We start from the raw sequence: 12,573 nt of genomic DNA on the forward strand, positions 1-12,573 counted from the left end.
TGTAATATTTCTGTAAAGGCTAGGGACAGAAAAATGGACATTTCCGTAGAATGACCCATATACATGTGCTATGGACTAAATATTTCACTGAATTGGATAGTCTGGACCCTTTCCAGTGTAACTATGCCGTTGTTTTTTTTGGAATGTAATGGATTTTTGGAGCAGCAAAAGGCGGCATAGGTGAGTTTCCTCAGTTTTGTTATTGTCCTTTTGGTTGTTGCTGCTCTGACAAAAACACTGATTGTACCTGCTGTGTTAATTGTTTCTTAAAATAGTTTGTATCATTCGAATCGCAAGAATCTCAGCTTTCCAAAGATATATAACACGTTTCACTTTTTTTGCACTGCGTGGCCCGCGGGCGGTACGCTGGAATTGCATCTTAACTATAGTAACCATGTTTTTTTGGTTTTATTTGTAGTAAAACCATGGTTAATTTTCATAAGGGTATGGTCTGGTTTCACACACAGGGCTTCAGTTAAACAAGGATTAGGCCAGAATTCAATTATTTAAAGGAGTCCTATTATGCTTCTATTATGTTTTGGGTTGTGTGTTGTGATTGGTTAGCTGCGCCAATGCGCGCTGTGATTGGTTAGCTGCGCCAGTGCGCGCTGTGATTGGTTAGCTGCGCCAGTGCGCGCTGTGATTGGTTAGCTGTGCCAGTGGGCGCTGTGATTGGTTAGCTGCGCCAGTGCGCGTTGTGATTGGTTAGCTGCTCCAGTGCGTGCTGTGATTGGTTAGCTGCTCCAGTGCACATTGTGATTGGTTTGCTATGCCAGTGCGCGCTGTGATTGGTTTGCTACGCCAGTGCGCGCTGTGATTGGTTAGCTGCGCCAGTTTGCTTTGTGATTGGCAGCACTGGGCGGCTGGCCAGGAAATGTTACGCCCCTTACCACAGTCACCTGCTGCAAGCTTCAGTTGTAAATATTGTGTCAAAATCAAATCAATTTGATCTTGATTTAAACCCGGATGATTGTAACCACTCTGAGTTCGTCTTCTGTCTTGGGAAAGCTAGTGTGTCTCCGACATAGTGATAACACTCGTTACCTTCTCTAGTGCAGCTCAACCAGGTCTCATCCCATTCTTAGATCTTTGTATGTATGCTATTATAACGGTCAACAAGATTAGTATTATGGGGCATCCATGCCAAACGAGGCGCATCACGTCTGATCCATAGTCTGATCATGTCTTTGCATTGACTTTGTATGTAATCTACTCGCGCAGCTCGTTGAACTTGCGTTAAATCCATGATTTATCTTTCCATTTGATTGATAGAAGACAACAAATCCCATCATTCCACGCTCCTCCTTATCGTCATCAAACCACACAATTGTTTTCGTTTTGATATTGCGCCCTCTAATGGCAGGTCCTACAACCTGTACCTTTAAGTCATTTTTTATAAAAGTGTCTTAGAAAAAACATTACTCTTGTGCATCTTGAAATAAAACAAAGACACGGATGTATTTTAAGATCAGTCAGTGCAAGTTTCCTTCTGGTGAAACAGCTCAGACTTGCATTTTAATCTAAGCCTTGCCTGTGAAACTGTAGTTATGTGATTTAAGGCCATTAATCATCACTCTTTTGAGTCCCTCACCAGTGTGCTGACTGCTGATCTAGGGAGCTGATTGAGACACACACAGTGATTTAGTTTAGATTGATTTATCTGTAATTATTCTCATCTTAAACATTACAGATTGTCCAAACACAGAAAAACTTCTGAGATCCACAAATTATTATAAAGATGGCGTTTATTAAAGAGGAGAGAGAAGACGTGAAGATTGAAGAAACATTGAGAGTCAAACAAGAAGATACTGAGGAACAAACAGGTTGGTTTTCATTCTTGTTTGATTCTTATTAAAAGGCCAAGCTCTACAGGAAAACATGATGTTTTTGAAGCATGTCCAGGTGTGTAAAATACTTTTATATTTAACTTACAGTACTCATTACTTTTGGGAGATTTGTATTTTACTGAAGTACAATTCCAAACTAAACTTTTTGTACTTTTACTTGATTACATGTCTAAAGAAAAACTCATACCTTTTACTCCTTACAATTTAATTTCAACTTGAGAAGTACATGTTTAATTTTTTGTTTGCATTTAACTTTATACCCTCTTACATGAAATATGTAAACAAGCTCAAACATGTGCTTGATCTGTGAGATCCAATGGCGTTTGTGTTCATGAATCTGAAAGCCCCCCCCAAAAAAGGTTATTCATTACTCTTGGGGCGGCAGTGGCTCAGTGGTTCATGTAGGTTGTCTACAAACCGGAAGGTTGGTGGTTCAATACCTGGCTCCACCTGACCAAGTGTCGAGGTGTCCTTGAGCAAGACACCTAACCCCAGCTGCTCCCGACGAGCTGGATAACGCCTTGAATGGCTGACACCGCAGTCGGTGTATGAATGAGTGTGTGAATGGGTGAATGTGAGGCAACTTGTAAAGCGCTTTGGATGGCCATGTGGTCTGTTGAAAGCGCTATATAAATGCAGTCCATTCATTCATTCATTCATTCATTGGCAGTACTTTTTGAGTTTTGATATAGCCATTAGCTATGTAGTATAATGGCTTAATGCACAAAAAGTTAAAATTTACATATTTTGGCGGCCGTTCTTTCTTTCAAATAAATGTTACAATTCTCCAAAAAATGTTTAAATAAACACTGTATGGAGAGTGGATAAATGGTACGATGATGGCATGTTGAGTAATAATTATGGCTGTCAATGAATTCTTCTTTTAATCTAAATGATTGCATGATTATTTTTTTTTCATATATGATTCTTATTAATCAGAAATATTTATATAACAATAATAGTGGAGAAAAAATCTCTAAATGCCCCAAATAAATATTTAAAAGTTACAATATTTCAGACATGGACATTGAATGCACAACACAAGAAGTTGCCTTTTTAAAACGTTTAATTCTGTCACTCATCATTAAGAGTGTATTCACACATCTTGTTTGTTTTGATTGAATCAAACTCAAGTTCGTGCCCCTCTTGGTGCAGATATTTTGGGCAGGTGTGAATGGAGTGTTGGCACTCTGGAGCGCATCAAAAAACCACACCGAGACCCAGACAAACTACGGTTTATACGGTTTGTGTAAGGGGTGAACATGACCTGACCCTCGATCCGACCCAATTACAGAAAGCACTGTGCCTCTTTATAAAAATACTTGCAAAGACGGGCATTTTTAAGCATATAAGTGTGTATTCGTTCAAGGCAAATAAAGCAGCAAAAATACTCGTGTTTTCTATGATCACATGCTTCATGTGCACATCCTGTGCGCGCCTCTCAGGTAACGCTCAGAAATAGACAGCTCGCGCATATTTCAAATGTAATAAACACTTTTATCTTACTTCCGCTATCTGTCATATGGGTTTGTTTACAGGAGCAAAAGAAAGAAAAGTTTTCTTATTTCACCAAGGAAAACCAGTCTCCTCTTGGCTTATATCGGGTCAGCAGTGGCTCAGTGGTTCATGTAGGTTGTCTACAAACTGAAAGGTTGGTGGTTCAATCCCCGGCTCCACCTGACCAAGAGTCGAGGTGTCCTTGAGCAAGACTGCTCCCGATGAGCTGGATGGTGCCTTGCATGGCTGACACCGCAGTGGGTGTATGAATGAGTGTGTGAATGTGAGGCAATTGTAAAGCGTTTTGGATGACCATGGGTCTGTTGAAAGCGCTATATAAATGCAGTCCATTTACCATTTATATCGCCAACGTCCTGCATCATCTTCCACAACAGCTTCCACGTGTGACAGTGACTGGAAGTGATAGAAAAGTGTTCATTATGTTTGAAATGTGGATATTTTTCTTACTTTATTCATGCCCCAGAGCCGTGTGAGGCACACTTTATTATGGATGTGTGTGCTTTATTTGATGTGTTTTGGACTGGGGAACAAAAACACCCACCCACTGTAATGATGCCGCTTAGAAAAGCCTGGGAAATGTTTAATATTACTCCGATTGAATTCGCCTGAAAGAAGAAAGTCATGTACACCTAGGATGCTTCGAGGGTGAGTAATGCACAGGCTAATTATCATTTTTGGGTCAACTTAGCCTTTAATTGTATTAAAATCGGATTATTGTTGTCCAAGAAATTTAGCACTTGCCCACAGTGACAACCACTTCCAAGTGATTGGCTGACCATGATAATTACTGTGTTTGATTGGCCAGCCAACATGCCTGACCTGAACCATATATGGAATCAATGGGATATTTTCATCCGAAAGATGAGAAACTGTCGATCCAACAATACAAACAAGCTGAAGGTTTAAAGGGGGATAGTTCATCCAAAAATGTGCTTACCCCCAGGACATCCAAGATGTAGGTGACTTTGTTTCTTCAGTAGAACACAAGTTAGGATTTTTAGCTTCAGTTGTTGCAGCCTCTCAAGCGTACAATTTATGGCTAGGGTTGTAACGATATACCGGTATGACGATATACCATGATGTCAACATGTACGATTATCATTTGTGTAAATTTGCTTATTCACGGAAAATAACAGACACCGAATCTCACCTGCCCCTAGGTAACAACTTTCCACTTAACTACATACTCAAGTATGTGCCAACATGGCTTAAAGTGGCAGGTTTAATAGTGCCTGCTGTCTCACTATCTGAGGATGTGAACACAAACACTGAGAGCCTCACTGAGAGAACAATTAATAATCATTTCATCATTTTATTTGAGAAAACCACTGTCAAAAACAAATACATTGACACTCAAAGCTCTTCACTACAACCTGGCAAAATAAAAGTACATTTTTATATTTTAGTAATAACAATTTACATAAGCATTTTTAAAGAATATAATTTTTCCCCTCATTTTAATTTAGTAAATCTCTGTTGTGCAGCCCTTTTGCAAAAACACAAAATAAAAGTTTTAAAACATTAAATTAAATTGTAAAATGTTTCTGCATTTTCATTACCACCATTTTTGATAAGTATTATTTGTATTAAGTCATAAAAGTACAGAATCTAGAAAAATTAAAACCATAATTGATGGATTATTAATGATAAATAGAAGTTATTAACGTAATAAATAATCAGTGATTTTAATTGTTCATGTTTTTGATTAGTGAAATTTGAATAAACACATGCTTTCAAACATTTTGTTCATCCCCAAAAAAATGGATGATTGTTTAATACCGTAAACCGCAATTATTATGACGATTATCATACCATTACAACCCTTTTATGGCAAATGGTAACAAAATCTATGAGAGTAAAAAAAAAACATGCACAGACCAATCCATATTAAACCCTATGGCTCGTGATGATACATTGATGTGTAAAGACACAAAATGAACGGTTTGTGCTAGAAACTGAACAATATTTATATAGTTGTTGTTTTTTACCTCTGATTCACACAATGTCCAAACTGTTAGAACTGTTTTGAACGAGCTTATCGAAATTTGTAAGCACTGAGTGCATAAAGTGGCATAAAGCATTTTCACCCATAGAGAGAATGATTCACCTTGATCAAACTCTTGGAGCAATAATTCCACTCAGTTTGGTTGAATGCTTTTTTGGATTTGACCGAAAAGATGGTGACATTTAAATTCTAATCATACTTTGAAGATAAAATGTTCATAAAGTGTCTCACAATTAAAATAGGAAAAGCACTCTGAGATGAAACCGGTCTAATTGATGTGAATAATTTTAGTTCTACATTTATTTACTCTGTTTCCAAGGATTTTATAATAAATAATTATAAAAGCAGTCTTGACGCTCCTCTTGCAATCCCCATGACTGAAGCGCTGCCTTTAATAGATTAGTAAATGTTGGTAACTGTTTTGATGTTTTTTTGTGCTATTAACTTTTATAACCTCTTTTCCACCATAGACCTCATGCTGCTGAAAGAGGAGCGCATAGCACCGAATGAAAAGGAAAAGAAAGAACAATATGAGATTCATCATGATTTTAAAACCGAAGAAGAATCTTTCAGTAAACCACAGATTAAAGAGACTTTCTCACAGAAAACAGCTCATAAAACAGGAACTACGAGTTACGTGACCCCTTCTCACTCTGAAAAGAGTTTCAGTGAACATGGACACCTTAAAGTCCACACTGGAGGGAAGTCTTACACCTGCCAACTGTGTGGAGTCAGATTTATACATAAAGGAAACCTTACAGTTCACATGACAGTTCACACTGGAGAAAGGTCTTTCACTTGCCTTAAGTGTGGAAAGAGTTTTGATCAAAATAAAAGTCTTAAAGAGCACATGAGAATTCACACTGGAGGGAAGCATAATGTGTGCCATCAGTGTGGAAAGAGTTTCCGCCGAAAAGGATTCCTTAACAAACACATGACAATTCACACAAAAGAAAAACTTTATACATGCGCTCAGTGTGGAGAGAGTTTCGAACTACAGGTAAGCTTTGAGGAGCACATGAGAGTTCACACTGGAGGGAAGCCCTTCACCTGCATACAGTGTGGAAAGAGTTTTACTCAAAAATCAAACCGTAACAGGCACATGAGAAAACTACACGGCATATTTTCAACACAAACTTGATCAACAAACAAGGATTCATTTTGAGAGAACTGTTTTATGTCATTAGTGTGGAAGGGGTTTCTCAGACAGGAATCATGTAATAACGTTACGATGTGTAGGAAGCTCAGAAGTGAAGACCAGGGGTCTCATTTATAAAACTCTACGTAGATTTCATTCTAAGAAGTGGGAAGTGGGAAGTCGTGGCCTAATGGTTAGAGAGTTGGACTCACAATCGAAAGGTTGTGAGTTCGAGTCACCGAGACATTAAGGAAATAAGAGATACAGACTGTAATGCCATTTGTGCCAAACACATTAATTTGTATTGCTTAAAATTATACAGTATCATGATGGTTTTGTAATAAATATATGAAAATATCCTTAAGAACAAAACGATTTAAAATAGTTCTGAGATTTATTTTAGAATAGAGTTGATCTCATGCTTTTACACTGGCCAAAATAAATTGTTTTAAAGAATTCAAATAAAATGTATGTAGTAATGCTGAAAGTATTTTAAGAATGAAATGTGCAAATCTGACCATTTTCTTTGAATTGTATCCTTTAATTACAGTGTTACTTTTTTAATAATGTTGTGGATATGTCTTCACGTGACATCAACACCTCTGTGCAGCTGCAGTTGTACAGTAAACTATTATGATTGGACTTATTCAAACAGGACAAAGTAACGTTTGACCACTGAATCCAGCAGTGTGGTCAAGTTCACATCTTGTGATCTCTCTTGACATCTCTCTCCACCCTCAATACCACGACTTAGGTGCCCTTGAGCAAGGCATTGAACCCCCAACTGCTCCCCGGGCGCCGCAGCATAAATGGCTGCCCACTGCTCCGGGTGTGTGCTCACAGTGTGTGTGTGTGTGTGTTCACTGCTCTGTGTGTGTGCATTTCGGATGGGTTAAACGCAGAGCACAAATTCTGAGTATGGGTCACCATACTTGGCTGAATGTCACGTCACTTTCACTTTTTTTTTTTTGTGTAAAATTAAAGCGATAGTTGACCCAAAAATATTAATTCTGTCATGTTGTTATAAACCCCTAAGAACTTTTTTCATCTTCAGAACACAAATTAAAGGGGTCATATGATGCTGCTGAAAAGAACATTATTTTCCACATACTGTACAGTATTGTTTCTCCTCTATGCCCTGCCTTCTGAAACATGATAAATTTTTACAAAGCTTATCGCTCTAAAAAGCAAGGTGTGCTGTGATTGGCCAGCTATCAGTGCATTGTGATTGGCCGAATACCTCATGCGTGTGATGGAAATGTTACGGCCCTTAACATATTGTGATGCCCTGTCCGGCCAGATTGATGTGACATAAACATTAGAACCCATTATAAACGTGATATAACATGATTTCTAGTCGTGTCCTTTTTTGGAAAGCCAAGAGAGAACAGCTTGACAGGCGGATGCTTGATTACATTTCTGAAGAAAAACTCTTTTTACTTTACTTATTACAATTTAGTATTAACTCGAGAAGTACTTTATTTTCTACCATCTTGCACGCATTAAATATGGTAAACAGAAGCTCAAGTGTGTGCTTGACGTGTGAAATCCCAAAATGTTTGTGTTCATGAATCTGAGGCAGTGTTGCCAACTTCTTTCAACGTTAAGTAGCTAAAGCCAGCTTGAAAAGGCGCTAGATGATGCCATGTGGTAAGTAGCATATTCATGATGCAGCCCATTAAGACTACACAGCTCTCCCTTACAAGACGTTAATCTGCACAAAAATCCTGATTCATAATTGAGTCATTGTCTGATGAAAAAATACTATAGTAATTTATAGTAAATTCTATAGTGTTTTTGAACTATACTAGAGTAAGGTGTATTATTCTGTATATATTATATTATTTACAACACTTTTAATTAATGCTAAAGCATGCTGTAGTATTTACCATAGAAAAATGATAAACTGTAATTAATACTGTAGTATACTTTAGTTTTTACAACAGTAAAATGTAGTGTAGAATAATGTACACTATACTTGTAGAAAACATAAAGGGGCCAGTTGCATAAACATAGCCGCTAAGTTAAGACCAACTGGTAACTATCCAAGAGGTAATCTGACCTACTTTTTGGATTCAAATTAGACCATTCTCCATTTTTATGACTGGTTTTAAAAAGTTATAACCAGTTTTAAAACAAAAATAGATCACTGACTTTTTAAGACTAGTCTAAGTGGTTTATGAAACTGGCTGCAGTATTCAATGAAGTAATTTGTTTATATTACTTTAGTTGTTCTATTACCACAACAATTATAGAATTGCACACAACAAATTAATTTTTATATTTGTTTTTTGAACTTTACTATAGTATGGTTCAAAAAACACTAAAGTATTTACTATAGATTAATTTAGTATTTTTCATAATGGCTGTGTTGTGATTTCGGCTATATTTGCATGTAAAATGATTAAGGTTTGTCCATTACAGGGTTGCAGGTTTTCGCAACAAAACCCATCCAACTGCTACTCAAAACTAGCCCAATAACATTTCGAGGGGGTTTTCCAGTAAAAATCGCATTAAGGGCGGCAAAAATATAAGTTTTTCTGCAGGGATCCTCTGGTAAAGTTAGCATTCCTGGGGCTAAATAACACGTTATTGGGGTCGCTTCAACCCGTGGACATGAAAAACAGCCTGCGGCTACAGTGTGAAAGTAGCTCAATTCGGACTTAGCAACACCGGTCCATTAAAAAAAGAAAATTTCACATTTACATTTAGGGTGGGAGTAAATGAATCTAATCATTTACATTATTCTGAATAAGAAAATATTATGAATATTGGGTGTTTTCCTTTCATGCTCCTCTTTTACATGATAAATAGATTGATTAATGACACATTACATCACGCATTCCCTGCAGAATTTCACGTATCAACATACAGTTTTGTCTTCATAATGTTACTATATACAGTTTTGGGTGTTTAGTTTTTAATTTCGGTCCCACTTTATATAAAGTGTCCCTAATACCGGTTTATTTAAAAAAAACTACATGTGTATGTGTAGTATGTAGCCAAAGTGTAAGTACGAGATGGAGTTGGTGCATCACTGTAATACCCGTGTACTTACATGGTAACTCCTCAGGAACTGTCCACTTAATATAAAGTGTAACATTCTGGACACAAACCAAAATTAACTAACTTGACCGCTGCTGTGTAACATCAGAGTAATTACATTGTAAATCTAATATAAAATGTAACACTTTCTTTACCAATACATGTTGTTAGTCCAGTTACACATTTGTACTTTCGTTACCGATGTCCTGTTACACATTTGTACCTATACCACTCAGTGGTATGTTACGTGTGTAATTACATAAACATTAGAACAGTAGATACTATGTACCAATGTGTACTTACACTTTGGTTACATACTACATACACAACTAGTTACTATGTAAGTACTAGTGTTGCTTTCGTCAACGAAAATTATGACTCAATATCGTTGTCAACGAACCTTTATCCCGGTATGAAGACGAGACGCAACATAAATGCTGGTCATGTGAAGATGACTATAAATTTATAATTCAATATTTTTGAAGAATAAAACCAGGACTTAAATGTGGTTTACAAAATAAAAACTATGCTAAAATGTCTCTTTGTCATGATCTGGTCTATGAACTTCCACTCACTACAAGGACTCTTGCACCACACTAACTGTTGCACGTCACCCTGGACTATCTGGAGTTCCCATCATCCACTGCACTAATTACACACCCATCACACATTCACTATATAACACTCAGATCACTTTCAAACTGCAGAGTATTGTTTAGCCTGTGTTGTCTTGTTTCCTGCCTTGTCTTACCTTCTTGTTTTGTTCTTGGATTGTTTACCTGGTTTTTGATACTTGCTTTTGTGTTTTTGGATTACCCTGTCTGGATACTGTTTGCTGGAGATCAACCACGCCTGTTTTAGGATTATTCTTGTGTCTTGCCCTCTGACGCAGAGAAAGGGGCCGATATGTGTGTACTTCTAACATGTTTGGTTGGTATAATAGATGATGTAAATTCAAATCGGCGTCTTCCGCGTCTGGAATAGATGTATTCTTGAGTCTATAAGGTAACAATAATCTAAAAAGATAACCTTGTATTTACCTGGTAACTTTGAAATGGGTATGGCTAAAAGAAAATTTTGGTTTCGTCTATACTACTAGGTACTCACACTTTAATGACTGGGTTATATAGAATTGCATTATTAAAAAGATACTAAAATAAAATATTCATTGACAAACTACATAAAATGTCATCAGGTTTCATAGACTAAATCTAGACGAAAATAGTATGTTTAGTTCTGACTAAAATAAGACTAAAATGCTCAAACTTTAAGTTGACTGAAACTTGACTAGACTAAGAAGAGTATGAACGTGACTAAAACTAATAAAAACTAAAATGACAGCTTCACACAAAGACTAGACTAAAACTAAAATTAAAACAGGCCGACACAAACAGTTCTAGTAAGTACACGGGCATTAGGGACACTTAACATAAAGTGGGACCAATTTTTACAAAAGCTTTAAGTGCAGTTAATTATTTGTCATGTGAAACTTGCATCATCGTTTCCATTTTGACCAAACAATTTCAGGGCTCTAGACTGCGACCATTTTTTGAGAATGCATGAGTTAAAATTTGACATGGTCGCATTTGTGGGAGTGCATGATCGGTGCTGCCACAAAGCATCTGCTTCATATCACATGCTGCAGAGCCATGACAGAGATATGGTTACTGCATGATGATTGAATTTGCACAAATGGCCATAAGCTATTGCCCAAATAAACTGTGAAAAGATTGTTTTCTAAAAACATCATGGATGGAAATTGTCCTGAGAGTGCTGCACGAGCTTGTGGTGCAGGACAGTTAAAAACGTTCAACTGATTCAAAGCGCCAAACGTAAGTAGAATCAGTGCTGAAACGTGTTACTCTACCCAGAGGATTTTTATGAATGGTGGTGAGAATTTGAGATTGCTAATGCTGTCATAAAATTCACATCGCTTGTGATGTAATTATATAATAGGCTGTAGTCTGAACGCGCTACATATGTGCTGTTACAGTACTGTTTTTATTTTCAATTCACTGTTAAGCCTGTGTTATACTTTCCACATGAGCAATCTGGACGTATACATGGACTGCGCTGACCGGACTACTTGTATTTACACTACCGAAAGCTATGCTTATGGTCCACTCTGCAAAAACATATGAACAAACAATTTCCCAAAATTATTGCACATCTGGCTTTCTTTAGATTGTTTTATTGACAGATTGTACAGATTCAAGTAGCAACAGGCTTCTTCACACAGTCTGCACGTTTATGGGTACTTTTGAAGCCTACTTGAAGACTTCCGCATATGGTGCAAGATGGCGGCGAAAAAGTAAGTGATGCGACACTGGAGTAGGGAGGAAACATCTTTAATTTCTGTTTTGAAGAGAACCTATGTTTCAGTTTGAAAATTGTATACATACTTAATTTGGTGGGTGGCAGTTCTTAAAGTTTGTGAGGTTTGTCCATCTATACAAAATGCCTTCGACTGGGTGAAGTGCAAAGAACGCATAGAATATCTGAAACGACGTTACCGCAAATGTGTGAAGCATGATAAGAAGATGATGACGGATCCACAACGCTGCCCATTCTGTGAGGAACTGGACTATTTTTAAGAGTATTAATTTTTTTCATGATAAAATAATTAAGTGTACAAAGTAGTTAAACTTGTGGCTAATAAGCATTCATATGAAAAAAAGGACAATAAAATGCTGTGAATAAGCTAGTAAGAGGGACACAATAATCGTTTATGATTTAGTAATTTAACCAGTACTGTCCATTTTGATTAGATATTTCTGTTTCGTTAATTTGTTGTCCTATAACTGACCTCTGGTCCCAGCCAAAATTCCATCATTTATAAGTTATTATTTTCAAAATACATAAAATAAAATACTTTGTGCCAGTCAGCCTCTTTATGAGGGCGCGGATATCCTGCATCAGATAATTCAAATAAATTCAACTTTATTTGTATAGCGATTTTTACGAAACATATCATTACAATATTTAGTAGTAGCTTATAAGTGGTCAGTTTATGTGCAAAT

At 36.9% G+C, this 12,573-nt stretch overlaps 1 protein-coding gene across 1 annotated transcript; it reads left to right on the top strand.

Moving 5' to 3' along the window:
* Positions 1–1,667: 1,667 nt before the first annotated feature.
* LOC132140061 (gastrula zinc finger protein XlCGF8.2DB-like) lies at positions 1,668–7,213 on the top strand. The gene is made up of 2 exons (XM_059548853.1): positions 1,668–1,823; positions 5,841–7,213. The coding sequence occupies exons 1-2, from the start codon at positions 1,739–1,741 to the stop codon at positions 6,509–6,511; spliced, it is 756 nt and encodes a 251-aa protein (XP_059404836.1). The 5' UTR covers positions 1,668–1,738; the 3' UTR covers positions 6,512–7,213.
* The last annotated feature ends 5,360 nt before the right edge of the window (positions 7,214–12,573 follow it).

This window comes from Carassius carassius, chromosome 1 (assembly GCF_963082965.1).
Source record: "Carassius carassius chromosome 1, fCarCar2.1, whole genome shotgun sequence".
Taxonomy (NCBI): domain Eukaryota; kingdom Metazoa; phylum Chordata; class Actinopteri; order Cypriniformes; family Cyprinidae; genus Carassius; species Carassius carassius.